Source organism: Nannospalax galili, unplaced genomic scaffold, assembly GCF_000622305.1.
Source record: "Nannospalax galili isolate Female #2095 unplaced genomic scaffold, S.galili_v1.0 scaffold751, whole genome shotgun sequence".
Taxonomy (NCBI): domain Eukaryota; kingdom Metazoa; phylum Chordata; class Mammalia; order Rodentia; family Spalacidae; genus Nannospalax; species Nannospalax galili.
In genome coordinates, this window is record NW_008331125.1 from 5,054,209 (window position 1) to 5,076,160 (window position 21,952).

Consider the following 21,952-nt stretch of genomic DNA (forward strand, 5'->3'; position numbering starts at 1 on the left):
TTTATATATTCTGGATGTTAAATCTCTGTTAGATGTGCTGCTGGTGAAGATTTTCTCCCATTCTGTGGGTTTTCTCTTCACTTCCTTGGTTGATTCTTTTGATGTACAGAAGCTTTTTAGTTTAATGAGGTCCCATTTGCTGATTCTTGACCTTATTTCCTGGGTAGTTGAAGTCCAGTTTAGAAAACCCTTTCCTACACCTCTATCTTGTGGGTTATTGCCAGTGTTTTCTTCTAACAGTTTCAGAGTTTCAGGCTTCATGCTGAGGTCTTTGATCCATTTGGAGCTGACTTTTGTGCAAGGTGAAAGATAGGGGTTTAGTTTCATTTTTCTACAGGTGGAGATCCAGTTTTGCCAGCACCATTTGCTGAACATGCTGTCTTTCCTCCAGTGAATGTTCTTGGCCCCTTTGTCAAATATCAGGTGGCTGAAATTGCAATTACTCATATTTGGGTCTTCAATTTTATTCCATTGATCTACAGGTCTATTTTTGTGCCAGCACCATGTGGTTTTTATGACTAAGCTCTGTAGCATAGTTTAAAATCTGGTATAGTAATCCCCCCAGCATTGCTCTTAGTGCTCAGGGTTGCTTTGGCTATCTGGGGCCTTTTGTGCTTCCATATGAATCTTAGGATTTTTTTTTTTTTTAATTCCAATTCTGTGAAGAATGTCATGGGGCTTTTGATTGGTCATTTTCACAATACTAATTCTTCCAGTCCATGAGCCTGGGAGGTCCTTCCATCTTTGGTGTCTTCCTCAATCTCTTTCTTTGAAGATTTAAAATTTTCATTTATAGAGGTGTTTAATGTCTTTGTTCAGGTTTATTCCAAGATTTTTAGGCTATTGTGAATGGGAGGGTTTCTATGTACTCTTTCTCCAATTGTTTGTTATTGGTATATAGAAAGGCTAATGATTTTTTGTAGATTAATTTTATAGCCTGCCATTTTACTGAATGTGGTAATCATTTCTAGGAGTTTTCTGGTGGAATTTTTGACATCTCTTATATGTAATATCATATTATCTGCAAAAGGGGATAATTTGACCTCTATTCTGATTAGTACTCCTTTAATTTCCTTCTCCTGTCTTATTGCTTAGCAAGAGCTTCAAGCAGTATATTATGTCTCTTTCAACTATGAGGGTCCTTTGGTTTGAACCTAGGTCATCATGCCTGGAGGCCTGTACTGCTGAGCCATCTTGCCTAGCTCCTCGTTTAGAATCTTTATTAGTATTTAACTTTTCCTTATTGAGGTCTGGACTATAACCTTAGTCCTTGTAAAGCCAGTTAACAATTCAAAATACTTTTCAGTTCTTCATACTGTCCTGTAGTATTTAGTCGGTGTTTGTGTGGAACCTTAAGAAGTGGGTGAATGTCTCAGTTTCTCTACCTACCTACCTATATCTCTTGTAAAGGTCAAGAGTAAATATCCAAGTTGGAATTCTAGGATATTAGTGAAAATTTGTACACACACACTTCTTGGGACTTGGTCTCACATGTGGCTCCTGCTGCATGTGTCACCTGCCTTCTTCCACTTTTGTCTCCACTTCTTTCTTCTAGCTCTTGTATTGACTTTCTGACCTATTTGATATTTTCAGTTTTCTTTCTAATTAAATGCTGGAATTTGGGTTCTGTTACTTGCAGCTGCAACTAAGAATCTATATTGATAGAACACGCAATACCTGCAGAGAGAGCAAAGTTGGGACAACTTCCTAGGCGTAGGAAATAGTGTGATTGATGACTGTTATGTGTGTGTGTGTGTGTGTGTGTGTGTGTGTGTGTGTGTGTGTGTGTTTGTGTGTATGCTCTAAAAAAAGAAATTTGGCGTGTGAGATAGTGTGTTGGTTGTGTTGTGTGTGTGTGTGTGTGTGTGTGTGTGTGTGTGTGTGTGTGTGTGTGTTTGTGTGTATGGTCTAAACAAAGCAATGAATCAGACTGCTGTACAGAAGTTAGAGGCACAGTGGATCTTTAGTTCTGTGGACCCTGGGGCTCAGGGACAGGTCTACCAAGAACAGGTAGGTACTTTGCTAGTTACACTCAGACACTGGACTGAAAGTTATGCATGGAGCATAAGTCAGTGTGACTCTGAGGTTATATATTATCACTGCCATCTTCAGATGAGGGAGATGCTGGCGTGTTAGTAGGTGTGCCAACAGGGATGTTGAAATATACTGTTCTGAGTCACACCAGCTAATTCCTGGTTGTTGATACAGTTTTGTAACATCCCTTCTAAGGTGTGTTGGTAATTAATTCATGCCAATTTCAAACCTTGTTTTTCTGTCCCAACCCTTGGTAGACATAGTTTCTGCATTTCGTATTCTCCTTCTGGTTTCTGTATCCATTCCCTTCGTATTTATGTGTTTTATCCGTTTGTCCACCACCAACTTGCCCTTGAAATTTAATTTTCTTTGATCCTTACTCATGTTTCTTTCCTATGAATTTGGGATGCCTAGTTTTCCCCCACAAGCTTCGGTGAGAATGGAAAATGAAGCAGGAATCCAGAAATGTCACAGGACAGCATGGCTCACAGATGCTCTCCATTTAGACAGTGGAGGAAGCTTTTCTGACTAGAAAGGGATCAAACGAGAGTACTCCGCAGATGTTACAGACATAGAAGCAAACGAGTAAAGAAAGACATGGAAATTAGTCAGTTTTTCTTAGGTAATTCTAAATGGTCGCTTTCTGAAAAGAGTGAAAATTTGTCTTGCAATGCAGGTTGTAGGACGAGCTTTATTAAAGTTGCTGAAAGGTGGAACAGACACACCATTCTCAGTGTGAAGTGTGTGGAGTTGGCAAGCTTGAAAACAAGGCATGGGAGATGCTAGGCAGATGTATCATGTGAGCCTGGGGAAACATAGTTGACTTAAGCATTTTTATGCAACTAGTGTCCAGGCAGCATTTTACTAACTGCTTGATTGAAGCTTAAACTCTGGTATGAGGGGGAATATGTGTAAAACATTTAAAAAAAACAAAAAACAAATTCAGGTTCTGAGTTGTTTTTCTAAATTATGTTTATTTGTGTGTGTATGGGTCGGGGTGGGTGGCTATATACCATAGTACACATATGGAGGTTAGAGGACACCTGGGAGTTGGTTCTCTCCTTCCAGTGTGTGGGTCTCAGAGATTGAACTCAGGTTTTCCAGCTTAGTGGCAAGTACCTTTTCTTGCTGAACCATCTCACTAGCCCAATTCTGAGCAATTTTGTTAGAGCTTTGTATTCTGGACTCTGCTAATTAGATTCTGTATGTACTTCCTTGCCTGCCTCTCCCATTTCCTCCTCATCCTTTCTCAAGCATTGTGGTGTGCCCACTGTGCTCTGGTTTGGTGCTAGGCACGGTAAGTGGGTATCTCTTACTGCAAAGCAGTTAGGGTGACAAACTATAAGCTGAACATCTCATTCCAAAGGCTGTGATAGGACATGAATTCAGAGTTGAGGAAGGGCTTGCTCTGCTAGAGTTCGTCAGAAAGAGGTTTGCTCCCAAGGTGACACTTGAGTTGAATCTTGTCAGCAGCAGGTGTTTGTCCATTGAGGAAGCCAATAAATAAATTGGATGTCGTTATTCAGGGAGTGGTGGGAGATAAAGCTGTGGGAGAATTTTCTTTTTATCTCTGTGTCCCCATCACCCAACATAATACCTAGTGTTCATTGAGAAGATGGTCCAAAGGTTGGTCAGTGGACAGTTAGTTCCCTTTCTTACTGCGTAGAAGCAGTTAGCAGCCACCTCCGTCTCATAGTTATGGTAGCTGTGCTTCCTCTATACCATGTACAAATTCGTGGAGTTCTGTAACATGAGCTCAGTGGTGGAAGGACTGTAACACACAGGTTTGGAGTGTGGGAGGACTGGGCTCTGCTCCCAGCTCTCAGCTATTTAGAATTTACTACACATGTGATTGTAAGCAAACTGCCTACACCTTCTGACCCTCTGTGGCCTTGCTGAGTCATCTTTCCAGCCCCTCCTCTTCAAACTTAAAAATGCCAGCATTTTGGTTTCACCCTCTCTTAGAAGTATTTAATGACTTTACTGCCACGTACAGTGTTGAAATTGAATGTGCTTGTTGTTGGTAATACAGTGGGAACAAGGTAGGTCTGTTCCTTGTTCATGTTGTCTGTATAACATCCAAGTAAATACTGTCTCATCTGTCTTTCCACAAGACCAGGTTTCAGCAGACTTGTTGTATACATGGCCATACAGCAGGCAGTGGGTCATGCAGTCCCTTTGGCACTGCTTGACTCTGCTGGTCTATGTGGCAAAAGCAGCTATAAACAGTTCATAAAGATTGTACCAGTAAAACTTTATTTAATAAAGCAAATGGTGGGATTTGACCTGCAGGCCATAGTTGTTCAACTCTACTTCTTAAAAGCAAAGACTTATTCTTTCTTTATTATTTTTTAATTTTATGTGTATGAGTGTGTTGCCTGGATGTATGTAAGTGCACCTGTGCCGTGCAGTGCCTACGGAGGTTAGAAAAGGGGCTCAGATCCCTGGAACTGGAGTTATGGACAGTTGTTAGTCACCAAGTGGGTGCTAGGAATCCTGATCGTCTGCAAGAGCAGTCAGTGCTCTTAACGCCGAGCCATCTCTCCAGATCCTGACTTATTCTTTTATCTCTGTTACTTAGTTTATTTGGTATGTAGCGAGTACTTACACTTTTTGCATTGAGTCAAATACAGGGTTCTTTAGAATCTTTGAGTAGAGAAGGAGATGGTGGTAGTAGATATACCAGACCTCTAGTGCTATAGGTAGGGAGTACCTGGGAAGGAACAGGATTTACTGGACTGAGCTATACACTCTGATGCAAGTGTGACATGAGAGAGAAAGAATTGGGTAGCAGGATGCCAGGACAGAGTGCAGTTCTGAGAAAGCCTTGCCTGGGCCCATGCAGGGAGGTCCTAAGCAAAGCTTGCTGCTGGAGTCCTGCATCTTCCATAGGAATGGACTGGCTCCCTTATCCTGTGTGCTTTGTGATGGGCTGGAGGCAGCGCAGGAAAGTGGTAAAGATACAGCAACTGGGGCTATTGGGGCCTTTTGTTTTGTTTTTTTTTTGACTTTGTTTTTTGAAACAGGGTCTCCCTGAAGTTCCAGCTGTCCTGGAACTCCCTGTGTAGACCAGGCTGGCCCCACAGAGATCCATCTGCCTCTGCCTTTGTTGGAATTAAAGGCATTTACCACCATGACTGGCTGATAGCCTTTGAAGGGAGAGATGGCCTTGCACATCTGTGGCCATAGACCACTTTTTGTCTGCACAGAACTACTTCTCCATACATGTTTGTGGGACATTCTTCCTGAGGGGAGACCCAGAAAACAAATTACTAGGAAGATAACAGCTCCTGTCTCTGCAGCTGGTCTCCTGGCTGCACTTGGTGTTCACCTCCTTTCTTCTTTTGCCACTGTGAGTTCTTTCATCTTCGACCACTACCTCTTATACTTCTCAACTTATTACTTTTGCACTGGTCCATTTATAGAGCGGGACAGGAAAGTACCTAGAGGTGCCATGCAGACATCATGAGTGCCGTAGATGTTCTTCTTTGCCTCTATTATGTAAGCACAGTCCTTCTCTCTGATCAGATCAGTTACCCCTGCCATGATGGTTCTTCTTACCTCTTGCTTTCTGGCCACAAAGAGTCAGCCCAGAGTGCCCCTGATAATATCCACTAGCAAGAGTGTGTCCTTTTGGGGACAGGAATACCACCTACTGAACTCAGAGTGGTAGTGATGGGAAACCCAAGGTTCTCCAGGGAGCTACTGGGCTGAGATGTTGAGTTGTTGAGAGGATTACTTCACCCCTTGGTTTTTGATACATTTGCATTCTTTCCAGGGGAAGACAGTATCATAGAGAGTGCTTAACTCAAGAGGTTCAATTGTTCTATGGGCTCAGTTTGTTTCCAATGCAATACTGTCTTGATCACTGCATGTTTATAACAACACTTTAAATCAGGTTACTCTGTCAGTTCTCCAACTTCGTTCTTTTTTAGAGTTGTTTTCTTGGTTATTGTTCTTTTGCCTGTTCGTATATGCTTTAGAATCAATATGTTTGTTCCTATAAAGATCCCTGCTGGGACTTTTGAAAGAAATTACGTGGGAAGAATAGATCAGTTTGGGATTTAACTTCTTAACACAATAGTCTTCCAAGTCATAAACACAGTATAGATCTTTCTGTTTAATGTTCATCTCCCAGCAGTGCTTTGTAGTTTTAAGTTACTTAGATCTCGAACATATTTTATTAGATTATTAAGTTTGTGGTTTTGATGCTGTATAAATGTTTGTATGTTTCTAACATGGCTTTATGCGATTTTGTGAAAAGTAATTATTAGCAGTTTGCTAATACTTAGGTGATATGATACCATATGCCAGGAAGGATGAGTGGCTTTATAGAGCACTGTTAAACTCTTTGAATTGCTGGAGACTTTTGCCTCACGTGATAGATTTCTGGGAAACAGCAGCCTCAGAGACTCAATGCCCATAATAATTGATATCTGGCAGAGTTTTGTTGTTGGGTTTTGTTTTGTTAGAATAAAAGCATTAAGTTACTGAGGCAAAGAGACAGGTTGACCAAAGCTGGTCAAAGATTTTTAAAAGACTTTATTTTTATTTATGTGTCTATGTTTGGACACATGTGTGTGGGTTTGTGCACATGTGTGCATGTGCCCACAGAAGCCAGAGAGGGTGTCACACCCCTGGAACTGGAGTTACAGGTAGGTGTGAGCTGCCTGACTTGGGTGCTAGAAACTGAACTTGGGTCTTCTGGAAGAGCAGCAACTGTTCTTAACCATTGGGCCATCTCTTCATCCCCCAAAGATTCATAAAATGTGTTTTCCTTTAGACTTAAATATCCTATAATACTTTTTGATTAAATATAAAATCTGTTTTTTTCAAATAAATACAACCAAAGGATAGTAGTTTGGGCACACTTCTAAAATTGCTTTCCTTCAGCCGTCATTTGGTGATGGAGGTGGTATTAGGAAACCAGAGAGGTTTTGTTAGATAGTCAGAAAGGCTGGTTATGCTTTTGTTTTTAATTTTGTTAGTATACAAATGTAGAACTCGAGTTGTCTGCAAAGGGACTTCACAATTCTGAAATGCATGATTTACAATTTTTAAAGCAAACATTTGCAGAGGTCTCCCAGCAGAGGGAGCTCTGCTCCTGTTTTTGTTTCCAGTTTTGGGAAGGATGTCCTGGAGCTTGTGGACTCTGAACAATGTATACAGCAGCAGTAAAGCAGATGCCTGTTTGCCCAGAGTTTTCATCACCCTGCAGAGGTCATCAGTAGCTTGACTTAGGTACTAATTTCTCTGCTGCTTCTGGTTTGCTATTTTTTCTTTAATCACTTATTTATGCATCTTTAAACAATTCATTCATTTTTTTTTCTGACATGTTTTTCTCTGCCTTTGACTTTTATAGACAACATATCATAGTATGTGTTCTCTACCTTGTTCATTTTCTCTTGTGACTTTTGAGGTTTATTCATGCTCTGTGTGTAATTACAGTTCGTTGGATTCTCATGGCTCTTTGCACTCTACCACATTGACGTTCCGCAGTCTGCCCTCCTGTCTGTAGAGATTTGGGTTGCTTCCACTTTTTTGCAGTTGCGAACATTTATGGACATTGTGTTTTGCACATGCCAGTGTTATTTTAGGACAGCAGAATTATCTAGGAGTGCCTTTCACTTAGAGGATTTGGGCTTGTTCAACTTTACTGGGTAACAACAAAGCATTTTCTATAGGCGATGAGCTAATTTTTATTCCACTGGTAGGAAGTACTTGATTCTCGCTGATTGATACTCTCGCCAGCCTGGTGTGTTTGAAGTGCTGCCTTGTGGTGTTTAGAATTTCCTTGGTTCCTGATGAGACTGAGCATCATTTTTATATGTGCTTGTTATCCCTGATTCCATCTAGAAATATTTGGCTTACATATTTTTGCCTTTATAGAATTTTTGTCCTTACAGATTCTTAGTCATGGAAAAATTCTTTGTGTAAATGAGTCTTTTGTCAGTTGTAAGGATGCAAATATCTCTCATTCCCTGTCTTTTGCAGTTCTAGGAAACACAGAGCTGTGTGCATTCTGGGGAAACAGCCTACTACTGAGCTATACCTTCAGCCTTCATCTTTGTCTGTTTATGGCCTTTTCTCTTCTTTCTTTCTTTTTTTTTGGTTGGTTTTTATGGTGCCGAGGATCAAACTCAGGGCCTTGCACATGCTAGGCAAATTCTCTGCCACAGAGCTAAACTTCTAGGCCTTGGTTATGGCATCTTGATGAACAGAGAACTTATTTAGTATAATTAGATATATCATTTTTTTTCTTTTTTTTATGGTGTACGATTTAACTGTCTTAATTTAAAAGCTGACTGGTAAGATAGCTCAAGCAGGTAAAGCCACTTGCTGCCAGGCCTGGCGGCCTGTGTTTGTGCCTCACAACCCATATGGGAGAAGTGGGGAATCAGTTCTCACAAGTTGTCCTCTGATGTCCACACATTGTGGCATGCATTCCTTCTAACCTTTCAAATAATTAAAAAATTGTATTTATTATTTTTTAGTATTTTATGTGTATGAATGTATTGCCTGCATATATAAGTGCATCCGTGTCATACAATGCCTGCTGAGATCAGAAGAGGGTGTTGGATACCCTGGATCTGGTGTCACAGATTGTTGTTAGTTGCTGTGTGGGTGCTGGGAATCAAACCTGGGTCCTCTGCAAAAGCAGCCAATATTCTTAACTATCTCTCCACCCCTCAAAAATTAGATTAAAAAGACTTGATTACCTGAAGCCAGAGAGAGATTTTCTTATGTTTTACCCCAAATTTCATAGTTTTGTTATGATATTTTTGAGTGTGCATTGTGTGTAGTATGGTATACATGGTGTGGTACATGTATGTGCATATTCATGTGCACACAGGCAGAGGCCAGAGGGGAACTTCAGGGGTCTTCCTTTCTTACTCTCTGCCTTACTCCCTTGAGACAGGGTCTCGCTGAACCAAAGGTTTCTGTTTTCAACTCCAGGGATCTACCCATCTGCCTCTCAGTGCTGGGGTTAGAAGCACTCAAGCCATGCCTGGCTTTTCACATGTGTGCTGAGGATTTGAACTCAGGTTCTCATACTTGTAAGTGCTCATTCTTACCCACAGAACCTTCTCCCCAGCCCCTATGACATTTTTTATTTTGAGACAATAGTAAGATTTTTATTGTCAAAATAACTGGTCCTAATGGAAGACACAAACCATTATTGTAATTCATGGTGTGAATTAGGGATTGCTCTGGTTTTCAAGGCCTGAGAAATAGTGTACCCCCAAGCTTTAGTAACTTAAAGTAATCTTGATTTATTTTGTTTTATGTATATATATATATATATATATATTTGTGTGTATGGGTGGGTTTTTTGAAGAAGGGCTTTTAAGCCCGAGGTAACCTAGAACTCACTACTATAACTCAGAATGGCCTTGAACTCTCAGTTCTCCTGCGTTAGCCTCCCCAGTGTTAGGATTGTAGTCTGTACCACCATGCCCAGATATTGTTTATGCTTTTTTGGTTAAGAACTTAGAGCTCTACTGACACATTGCCCCTTACCTACAGTGATCAGGTAGGCTACTAGTAAGATGACTTCTTTTTCTTCTCACAAATGTGCCTTTTTCACATCTTGGCCTGTTCCTCTTTCTCTACATGAGGTTTCATTCTCAAGGACAGCTCCCTATGAGCTGTACTTTGTGCAGTATGATGGTGTTAGGGTAGTCTCCATACGTATATTGTAGCTGGCTCGAAGAGATTGTGTCTTAAGCGTGAGCATCCCAAGAGCAAGTATTTCGAGCAGGCAAGAAGAGAAAACTGGCAAGAGGTCATAGCCTGTGCTTGGAACTAGCATAGAGTCACTTCTGCTGTATTTTATTTGTCAGAGCAATCACATAACCCATTCAAATTGGAGGTTGGGTAGAGAAATAATCTACTGTTGATGGGGAAATGTCAGAGTCACATACTGGATGGGAAGACATATGGAACGGAATGAGAAGAGCATATGGAATGGGAAGAGCATATGGAATGGATAGGGAAGAGCATATGGGATAGGAGATAGTGTTGTGGCCATCCTTGGATGTAATCTGCTGTAGTTTGCCTTGGGCTACAACGTTCCTTTCATTCACAGTATACTCACTCTCTCCAATGAGGCTACTGAGCTTCATTCCATTATGTCAGCACGTACACTGATGGCTGGTCCACAGCACTTTTGAAATGCAGTTGGACATATGCCTACTATTCCCGTTGCTTCCTCGGGTTCTGTGTGGCTCCAGGCACTCCTCTTGACTTTCAGCTCAGCCTTTTGAGTCATTCTTTCCATAAGATATAGTCCGTGTTTGCAATAGAATATCTCTGTCAGATGCTTCCAACTTATTGAGGGTTGAGGGACTTGACTGTTTCATTTTGAAAAGTTTTAGTGGATCTGGTTTTCAGTTTTCATTTGAACTATATATGGAGGTGATGATTCTGCTTCTGTTATGGTCTTAAGAATCTTGAGCATTCTTATAGATCTTATCGTTTAGACGAAGTTATACTCTCAACTCACTTTGAGATAGCTTCTTTGTCTTGGACTGCTTCTAAGTCCTCTATGGTGATATAGTACCCTTGAGAGCCTTAGAAACTTCGGATAGAATGTGATATATACCCTTACTTCCTGCCATAGAGCTCCCCAAATCCCTGGAATTCCTGAGTGATAAGAGTATCCTGTATTTACAATGAGTTTATAATGCTGAGTTTATGTTAATGTGATTACTTAGGGTTCCTCATACTGTATCCTAACCATCTCTTCATCTGGCTGTTTATCTGAGTCATTATATCCTTTATAATAAACTGGTTCTCCTGACATATGAACCAACTATTGAGCCTATGAGTGTGGGGTGAAGGGTGAGGAGTATTCTGGGGACCCTAACTCCTGTCCAGTTAGTTAGAGGTACCAGTCATAATCTGGGACCTTGAATTAGCATCTAAAGTGGGGGCAGTCTTTTGGGACTGAGCTCTTAACTCTGGGATATGGTGTAGTCTCCAGATAGTAGTGTCAGAAATGGAATTATAGGACTTTGTTCATATCCACTGGAGAATTTCTCGGTGGTGGTGGGAAAGCCCCTCCCCTGCCTGGTCATAGGAATATTCTGTGTTAAAAGAGAAAAATAAGTAGGAAACTAAACCAGAGTAAAGCAGTCTTTTTTTTTCCTTTATGAAACTGTTACTCTAATAGTCCATGAAGTATTGCCTTAAATCTTCCTGAAGTTGTAGCAAAAGCCTTATAGATAATATATTTTTGCCTCTGCTGAAACCGTGTTTTATTAAAAATACCTTTATTTGATCTTTTAATAGGCCATTTTACTTTGTGAAACTTTAAGTGGGAGGGATTGGGGATGAGAAATAGTTCTGTTTTGAATCTTACAGTCATGGCTTTGTATCTTCCTTTAAATGTGCTAGGAAAAAACCCAAACCCAACAAACAAACAAGCTTCATTGCTCTATCCATAACGTGCCACTACAGCTAGAAGAAACCAGTTTTTACTTTTACCTGTCACCCTGGAACATATTTTAGCCAATCCATCTTTTCTGTTTTCCGTGCTCCTACAGGTGACATTTTTTCCTGAGATTTGCACAACAGTGCTGTGTGTACCTTTTCTTTAATTTCCAATATCAAGTTCCTTACTTGCATTCATTACTTTTCTGTTGCTGTGATGAACATCATGACCCAGGAAAATTTATAGAAAGAAGAATTTATTTGACTTAAAGTTCCAGAGGTTTAGAGTTCAGCATGGCAGAGAGGCATGGTGGTAGAAGTGGCTGGAGCAGAAAGCTATGTGTTTACATCTTCAAGCAAGCACAGGAAGCAGGGAGAGCCAGAGTAGAAATGGGTAAGCTATATATGCTCAAAGCTCACTCTCAGTGATGTGCTTCCTCTACCATAGCCACACCTCCTAAAGGTTCCATGGCCCCTCCCCAAACAGCACCACAGGAATGGAGGGCCAAATGTTCAAATACTTGGAGCCTATGGAGGACACTCTCATTCAAACCACTATACTACTGAACACTTCCAGCTTCTAAGAAGTACCCCCAAGGCTCTGCGAGGCTCTGCAGACCTCCACTTATCACAGAGATCCTACTCCTAGGTCGTAACTATAGGCCTCCACCTAATGACTCAACTCATCCTGATACAGATGCCAAATATCTCTCTGTTTCAGTTATCTGTCATTGTTCAGTAAAACCATGACAAATTTGAAAACAACCTTTATAATTTTTACATAGACTGTGTGGATTGGGAGCTTGAGAGGGTTTAGGGAGGCATCAGATTGGACTCGAGCCTGGAGAGCCCACCTCCACGGGGACCTCTTTATTCACAACTGTGGAGTTCTAGTGCTCCTTCATTAGTTTTGTTCCATCTCATCTTCTAGAACCTCTCTCTGCCACTTGGACATCTCCCAACAGGGTGGTCTCAAGGTAGTCACAATTTTTACATGATGACTGGTTTCTAAAAGGGAGCTTTGCAAGAATAAATGATAGGAGTGTCAAAAGTAAGGAAGAGAGATCTAGCCAGTAAGAGCTAGTGCTTCTGCCATACTGTGTTTATTAAAGTAATTAGAGATACACTACCTCTTGATGCAGAAGAGTGTGGGTATGAACACCCATGGAATGAAGGCATCATTGGAAGTGTGGCAGTCTACTACAGGGATGCCATGTCACTTTCCCTAAGTTAATAAACCGTTGGTCCTAGTCCTGTCTTTATAGAACAATCTATGCTTTTCCGTTGATCTGTTCTGTCTACTTAGTCATGAACCATGTTTCTAAACATGAGTGTGTGTTTTGGATTCTCCTAGTTTAGGCCTTGCTTCCTAACTTGGGACTTCTGTAGTGAATATTTGCCAGTGACTGAAGGAAGTTTTGGTTGTTACAACAGTGTGTCAAGGTTGCTACTAGCATCCAGTGGGTGGAGGTCAGAGATGCTGCTAAATCTCTTATAGTGCACAGAACAGTCCCCCACAGTGAGGAACTATGTGGCCCCTAACAGCAGTATTGCTGATATGGGAAGCCATGGGTCACGGGCAGCATTGCCCTGCTGAGCTTTCTTCATTTGGTATCTGATAGCGCAAGTTACCACACTGCTTTTCTGCTTTAAGAATGTCTTGATTATTTTTGGTCCTTTGTATTTTTCACAAGCATTTTAGAGTTAGTTCATCACATTTCAGGAAAAAGACTATATTGACATTGAAATTTCATTATAACTTTGGGTCTTCATGGGGATAATTGACATTTTATGACTTTGAATCTTAGTCATCAACATATCTGTCAGTCTAGTTATTCTTTAATATCTTTCAATAAAATTTTATAAAGGACTTGCAGATTTTCTTTTTAAAATTTACTTTAAAATATTTTATTATTATTTAAAATTTTATGTGTGTGAGTGTATTGCCTGCATGTGTGTAAGTGCACCCGTGTCTTGCAATGCCTGAGGTGGTCAGAAGGAGGCATTGGATCCCCTGGACTGGAGTTACGGATGGTTGTTGGTCACTATGTGGGTGCTGGGAATTGAACCTGAGCCCTCTGCAAGAGCAGCCAGTGCTCTTAACCACTGAGCCATCTCTCCAGTCCTAATATTTATTATTTTTAATTCTGTGTGTGTGTGTGTGTGTGTGTGTGTATGTGTGTATGTGTGTGTGTATTTAAATGCAGATGCCTGCAGAAGCCAAAAGAGGGTATCAAATCCCTGAATGGTGGAGTTACAGGAGGTTGTGAGCCACCAGATGAGGGTGCTGGTAACTGAACACAGGTACTCTGCAAGAGCACTATGCACATTTAACTGCTGAGCCATCTCTCCAGCCCTTATTACCTATTTATCCTTTGAGAATTTCAAACATGTATACAATATATTTTTATCATATCCCCATTGCACTTCCCACTCTAATCTATCCAGGATCTTCTCATTACCCCTCCAGACTTTTTTTTTTCTTTATAATCCACTGAGTCTAGTTAGTGCTGCCCATATATGCATGGGTATAGGGCCATCCACTGGTGCATGGGCAACCATGAGAAGCCACATCCCTAAGCAAACTGACTTGCCTTCTACCAGTCATCAATTGTCAATAGCTCCTCAGTTAGGGTTGGGGCCTCATGAGCCCCTTCCCCATACATGCTAGAATATTGATTGACTTGGTCTTGAGCAGGTCTTGTACAGGCAACCACAGCTGCTGGGAATTCATGAGGACAGTGGTCCTATCATGTCCAGAAGACTATTTGGCAGCAGTCTCCCCCAACCTCTGGCTTTTACAGTCTTTCCACCCTGTATTCTGCCGTGTTCCCTGAGCCTTGAGGGAGGGGATGATATAGATGTTCCATTTGGGGCTGAGCACTCTCCAGCCATTTATTCTTTAAATTTTTAAAATTATTTTTATTTTATGTGTATGAATGTATTGCCTGCATGTATGTAAGTGTACCCATGTTGTGTGATGCCTGATGCCCTCAGAGGTCAGAAGATGGTGTCGGATTACTCTGGAACTGGAGTTACAGATAATAACTGGTAGTTAGCCACCATGTGGGTCACATTGCTCTTAACTGCTGAGCCTCTCAGTCATTTATTCTCTGTGCTTTGACTAGTTGTGAGTCTTTGTGTTAATCATCGTCTACTTGTGATTTTTGTTTTTGAGACAGGTTTTTGCTCTGTGGTACAGAGTGGCATCAGATTCACCATCTTCCTGCCTCAGGCTTCTGAGGGCTAAGATTATAGGCCTGTGTTACTACAGTGGCAAAAGGTTTAAGAATCTTTTGTGCTAGGTGCTTTGCTGTCTCAGCCAGTTAGTTGTGAAGCTTTAAAAAAATTGCTGTCTTCCTTTGAGCTTTACTTTCCCCATGTGGAAACTGGCATTTGAACTAGATCAGCTTTAACAGACTTTCTAGCCCCAGATGACATAAGTAAAATGTTAGGATAAAATCGGTAAATTTTGGTGTCTCTGAGAAAAGTAATCCACTGGAGGGAGCACTTGTGCATTTTTCTCAGGCAGGGTTGCCACACTGCTGTGGAAATAGGACCCATGGTAATGAAGGCTGCAGATGTCCCTCGTGGCAGATATCTCCTCTCCACGTAGGGGAGGAGAAACTCCTTGGCCTCTTCCCAGTCACAGTTCTGCACGTAAGAAACTCTGCTTTGGCCTTTGGAAGATAACTACTTGCTTCTGGGTATGGAGATATGAGGGATACATTTTTGAAGCTGAAGAGATATGTATAGATTATCCCAAATACACAATAAATTATTATTTAGAGAGGCTTTTACTTTCCAAAGGTCATACAGACAGCTCATGAGAGAGCCAGGCCTGGAATTCAGATCTAAAAAATTTAAAAAATATTTCATTTATTACTTAATTTTATTTTATGTGTACGAGTGTATTACCTGCATGTGTGCAAGTGCACCCATGTCATGCAGTGCCCACAGAGTCAGAAGAGGGTATCGGATCCCCTGACACTGGAGTTATGGATGGTTGTTAGTCACCATGTTGGTGCTGGGAATCATACCTGGGTCCGTAGACAATACCCCCAGCTGCTGAGCTATCTTTCCATCCCCCAGGTCTAAAATTTTTTATATCATAGTTGAGGGAATAAGAGTTGGAGAGTAAGAACTGAGTATTGATTTGCAGGTGGTGGTGATAGTGGTGGTGGTGGTGGTGGTCATGGTAGTGGTGGGTCTTTAATTTTTAGTGGGCTGAGAGGCAGGAGGACTGTGAACTCGGATTTACATGCAATATTGTATGAATAGGTGAGTCTGTTGGGGTATGCATACATGAATACTCAGGTTGGCAAGAGGACTTTTGTTGTGACTGTTAGTTTTTTAAAAATTTATTGTTTTTTTATGAGTGTATTGTCCACAAGTGCACTCATGTCATGTAATCCTTGTGGAAGTCAGAAGAGGGCGTTGGATCCCCTGGAACTGGAGTTACGGATGGTTGTTAGCTGCCATGTGGGGGAATCAAACCCGAGCCCTCTGCAAGAGCAGCCAGTGTTTTTAACTGCTGAGCCATCTCTCTAGGCCCACGACTGTTAGTTTTTAAGAAGTCAAATTATGTGGTGGTACATGCCTGTCATTCCAGCATAGCAAGGCCCTATCTGAAAAAAGAAGAGACGAGAGTAGAGGGGAGAGAAGGGGAGGGATATTGGGAGAGGTTGGACTGACTGCTGCAAAATGGCCTTTATTTACATAGTAGGATGTCTTTGGCCTTTATTTACACAGTAGGGTATCTTTGATTGGCTTAAAATTTTCCTTTCGTTTATATTTTGGATTCTCTCAACAACAGGTACTTTGATAATCTGATTGCCCCAAACTGAACCTATCTGTTTATCTTTACCTTGGTTTAATGATTTCCAGACTTCACATTTTTTTCTTCTGACACAAACTGACTTTTAAAATGCAGTGCAGTCATTGGATATTCTTTTCAGAGATGGAGTTCACTTTTCTCTACAACTCATCTCTTTTCAAGTCTCTTGTGACTGCTCTTGAAGTGATTATCTGTACTGTTCTTGTTTTCTTAGTCTCCTGATTCACCTGAAACAAACTTTCCTTGAAACTATTGGCAGTTGCATCAAGAATCAGATGTTTAGTTATTTGATTTACTTTTCCCATGAATATTATGGGGATGATTTTAAGCCTTTGTATTTTGGCTTAAAATTGAAAAACATTAAAATAGAAATCAACAACCTACTGATTCCCATGTCAGTAGTAAAGCTTAGGATTTACTCAGTGCATTGCTTGTACAATGCCTTTTGTTTTTCTTGTTGCAATGCTGGGAATTGAACCCAGGGTCTCTCACATGCTAGGCAGGAGCTATACTACAGAGCTACATCGATAGCCTGGTGATGTATTATACTGTATCCTTTCCTAATAAACCTACAGATAAACATCTTATGAGAAAAACATATTTTTAGCATTAGTTCTTTATCAGGTATGGTGCAATCTAATTTCAGGAGAGTTTTTTTGTGTTAGTACAAGGAGGGATGCTGTCAGTAAACAGCCTGGGAAGAGGGACAGTGGGCCGAATAAGGGCACTGGGCAGTTTTCTCACTGCTTTAAGATGGATTTTTGGTTGGCACTTCAATCTCTGTGTGAAGTGTTGGGTAGTCAAGGGAAGGAGGATTAATCTTGATGAGAAATATTTATAAAGGTGAATATTAGGAGCTAGGAGCAAAGCCCCGTGGTCGAGTGCTTGCCTGGCATGTTTGAGACCCTGCACTGCAAAGAAAATCAAGAAAGCCCGTATCTGGCCAGTATACCTCAGCAAGTTTTACTGAGGATTTTCTATCAGTGATTTCTCTTTGGAACATACCTGCTGTGAATTTTAGCTACAAAGCTATGAGGCAATAAAGATTTCAAGCTTGGTGAAACAAAGGGCCTCCCACTCCATTAAGAACATCTGACACTAGATAGGCTTACCAGGCTCCAGTGGGTGAACTCACACTGGGGATGTCTAGGACTCGATAGGCCTTAATGTATATGACAGGATGCATGAAATCTGGTGGGTGGGCTATGGGGGTGTGGATAGGGAAGGGGGATCTAAATATCATTAAGATATATGAAATGCACAAAAATTCAATAAAAATATATATTGAAAGAAAATCTTTAAGCTACATGAGGTAACACACATTTGTTACAGCATTCTGGAGGCTGAATCAGAATTGCTTGAGCCCAGGAGTTCAAGGCCAGCCTGGGTACCTCATTTCAAAGAAAAAGGAAAAAAGAAAATAAAAGAGAGTCAAGTAAGAAACCAGGCATGGGTGTGCACATTCTAATCCCAGCATTAGAGAGGTGGAGACAGGAGAATTGCAAATTCAAGGCCTGTCTGGATTACTATATAGCAAGTTCTAGGCCATCTCAGGAAACTTTGTGAAACTCTGTGTCAGAATAAAATTTATGAAGGGCTGAGGATGTAGCTCAGTGGCAGAGTACTTGCCTAAATGCAGAAGGCCCTAGATTTAAACAAATTTCATTATTAAAAATGTTTCACATATTTTGTAACTGTTATTATATATATGGTATTTGATGAGTGTAATGAACATCTTAAAATCATTAGTGTTGGGTACTGCTAGTCATGTGCAATAACTTAATAAAGAATGAGCTCATTTCTTATCTGAATGTTAAAATACTCATGTCTTCCACTGTCTGCAATAACAGAGCATTTCTTCTTGACTTTTAGATTTCCTCCTTCCTCACCCCTGAAACCATACCCAAAGAAACCTCCATATCAGAAGGATGTTATTAAATTTCCAGAATGGAATGATCCCCCACCAGGCACTTCACAAGAGAACATCCCAGTGAGGCCGATTGTGATGGTAAGCTCTGTGACTAAAAGACAGGTGGGCCCAAAATTGGCAGTTGTGCTGCGTGTGGAGTGTGTGTATATGTAGCCATAGTTGGGGGTGTCACTGGCTCCATGGTGTTGCCACTGGTGAGTTACCCATGCTTTGGTGGGAAGCTCCACACCCATGTCCACACAGGTGTTCCTGGTTAAACCCAATGGGTCACAAAGCAAGAACAAAAAGACATGACAGTGGGAAGAGGACCTGGTGCAGGGAGGGCTTGGTGGGAGTAGGAAAGAGAGAAGAGACAGTGGGGGATGAACACGACCAAACGTGTTGTATATATGTATGAAATTGTCAATGAGTAAGTAAAACAATACACATGATTTAGGGAAAAGAAAGACAGTGTGCTCAAAGTGGAAGGAATCACCCAGGAGTTGCAGCTTAGTCCAGTGCCTTCCACTGGTCCCTGATGAACGGTGATCTAGGAGTACTGTGAAACTATACTGTGCCTGACAGCAGCTCAGAGGCCAGCTGACAAAGAAAGATGGGCTCCTCTGGTTTTCACTGTGACCCATCAACATTGTGATGGACTATATGGTAGCTGTTTTAATATGTTCAATCAGAGCAGATTTCTGTTAAATTCCTTATAATCCCTTTTTCTGATCCTAGAGTTTACTGTTCTTCTACTTTGTTTTCTCCTGAACTTTGTCTAAATTACCAGGTGAGGGAGAATTAGGATGTATTATAGAATGATCCCAGCACAACATGCCAACAAATGTGGATTTTTCTAGTCTTGGAAAACAGCTCACTGTGAAAGGACTACTTTTTTTTTTTTTCATACTTTTCTCTTAAAATATCCCCAGTACAAAACTGCTAAGATTGAAATGATGCTAAAAAATAAAACCAGAGAGAAACTTAAGACAAATTTTAAGAATGTTTTAGGTTAATCTAGTCTTACATGACTAGACATAACTAAGCAGTTTTGTTTACAAAGATGTAATGAAACCATTTTTAGCCAATGCAATTAAAAGAAAAAAAGAGCATTCCCCCCTCCCGCCCCAAAGCAATTGTGTTATATCTCAGCTTGGAGAGGATAATTAAGCAGCTTAGACTTATTAAAGATGATCAAGGAACAAAATGACACCAGTGACAGAAGTGGGGACTCCACAGGGATGGCAGAGTTGTCAAGGATAGTGATGTCTGGTGTGAATTTGACAATAATGATGCTTCATATTAAATGGGAGTGCCCAGCAGGCAGATGGAGATAGTGACCCTGGAACTTAGAGAAGAAGCCCCTAATTTATTTATTCAGTAGAGTCAGTAATATGTGACACAGTTTTTACTCTCACAGTTGAATGAAGCATACAGTAGAAAATTAAGTTTTGGAAAGCAAAGTGGAAGTACTGTGCATGAGCACTAGTTGAGGACTGCTTATTTCTAATGAGGAATACTTAATAACTAATTGATAGTTCTTGGCCTAGAAAAAATTAATATATAAGCTCTAAGAAATTGGGTGCTGTTTTTTCAACATTTTTACTTAGACACTTAATATGACCCTATATATAGAGTTATTATTCAGCAGATTTTTTTTAATAAGGTCATACATTTAGATAAAGTGCCTTGATATCATTGATCTGATGACTTCCCATTTCTTTTCTGCCTGGTTCTATGAAGTTGTGATGTTACTAGTGCCCACATTGGGAAGACCAAATGTTGTTGTTCTTTTTTTTTTTAACCAAAATTTATGTACTGTATTTCTTTTGTTAGAAATATTTTTATTGAGCTTTTATACATTTCATGTAACAGTTCTTAATCAAATTTAGAACCCCCTACACCATCTGTGCATGCCTCCCCCACAAGACCTCATGTATTCCACCATACATGTTATATGTTAGGTCCTATCCGATCAAGCATTTGTACCCAGATGTCCTTTGATACAAGTCCATCCACTGGAGTCTAGTCAACCTATCTAGAGATCTTAAGGAGGATTTACTCTTCCTCACCCAGCAGTAATCAGTCTCCAACAGTTCCCAGACTAGGGCAGCCCACTGCCCATTTCCCTTGCTCTACTCTGGGCCCTTGTCTGATTGATTGAGTTGGCATGGGTCTTGTGCTCAACACCATTTCAGAAAGTTCACATGAGCAAACTTCCAGTGGTCTGAAAGCCTCTGTTTCGACCACATGTTCTTGAGAGGTAGGTGTGGTGATCCATGCCTGTGATTCTAGCATTTAGGAGGCCTAGGCAAAATGAGTTTGAGTTGAAGCCAGCCTAGGCTACCTAGTGAGTTTCAGGCCAGCCTGGGCTGCAGGGTGAGACTCTGTCTCAAGAACAAAACAAACCAGACAACCAAAAAACTTGTTATATCTTTTTCTTTTGGGGGAGTGGGGAGGCAGTGCTGAGGATCCAGCCAGTGCCTTGCTAGGCAAGTGCTCTACAGCTGAGTTACATCCCAGCCTTGTTTGTTTCTGGCCTAGCCATTATATGAAATATGATAAAATTAATAAAGAGAACAAACAATTATTTTTTGTCTTTGCTGGGGGTCATGATTATAATGTGCAGGGTAAGCGTGGGCTCTGGAACCAGACTGCCAGATTTGAAACACGTCTCCTCTAATTAGTAGTTATTTGAACCTCTCTGTTTGTTTTCATTTTGTGGAAGAGTTCTTATCCGTAAAACTAGGATGATGGTACCTGTGAGATAGAGTTGCCGTGACAGTCAAGTGAGTTTATACCTATAGTGTTAAGACTAGGACTTGGCATGCAGGCTTTCAGTAATTGCCAAGTACTACTGCTATTATTAATTTGTCTCTTAGAATTGTTTATAGGTAGAGAAAGAAGATAAATTATGCTATCTACAAAGAATTACTCTTTTTTATATTTTACTTATTTTAATTTTATGTGTATGAGTGTATTGCCTGCATGTAAGCGCACCTGTGTTGTGCATTGCCTGTGAAAGTCAGAAGAGGGCGTCAGATTCCCTGGAACTGTAGTTATGGACAGTTGTCAGTCACTATGTGGGTTCTAGGAATCGAACCCGGGTCTTTTGCAAGAGCAGCCAGTGCTCTTAACTGCTGAGCCATCTCTCCAGCCCCCAGAGAATTACTCTTGCTAACATTTTTATTATTTATCCTTTTGTTGCATGTGTGTTTTTTTAACACAAAATGAGGTCATACTGGGCTGTTTCATACCTTCTGTTCTTCACATGGAACAGCGTGGTGTGCCTATCTTTCACATTATTCAACGTCTGACATCATTTTAGTATCTGCATCATGTCTAATATAAAAGTGATATATTGATATATTGTATTTGTTTAGTCCTTCACTGCTGGGTATATTTTTTTCAGCTTTTTAATCCATAATGTCCTAAACAATAGCTTTACAGATAAACTGAATTATATTCATGAGTACTTTTTAGAAACCTTTGAAAATGAATTTGCTCAGCAAATACAGTGGTCTATTTGCCTCCCTTCAAACACAAACACCTGATTTAGATACACATCCATCTGGTCTTTGGGTTTCTTTTGTAATTTGGCAATTCTTCAGAAGCCAAAAAACAAGCAAAATAAAAAGAAAAAAAAAAACCTTTTCTGCCCCTCCCCCCCAATTAATAAGATTTTTCTATAGTATTACATTTGTAAAGCTGTATTCTAGAAACTCTTTATAAATGAT

The 21,952-nt window shown here is 40.6% G+C and overlaps 1 protein-coding gene across 1 annotated transcript in view; it reads left to right on the forward strand.

Annotated features, from left to right (window-relative positions):
• Positions 1 to 21,952, forward strand: part of Depdc1b (DEP domain containing 1B) — a 78,751-nt gene that overhangs the window by 19,484 nt on the left and 37,315 nt on the right. The window contains exon 3 of the mRNA XM_008821591.2: positions 18,179 to 18,314. Coding sequence (XP_008819813.1) covers positions 18,179 to 18,314 — 136 coding nt within the window. The remainder of the gene's footprint in view (positions 1 to 18,178; positions 18,315 to 21,952) is intronic.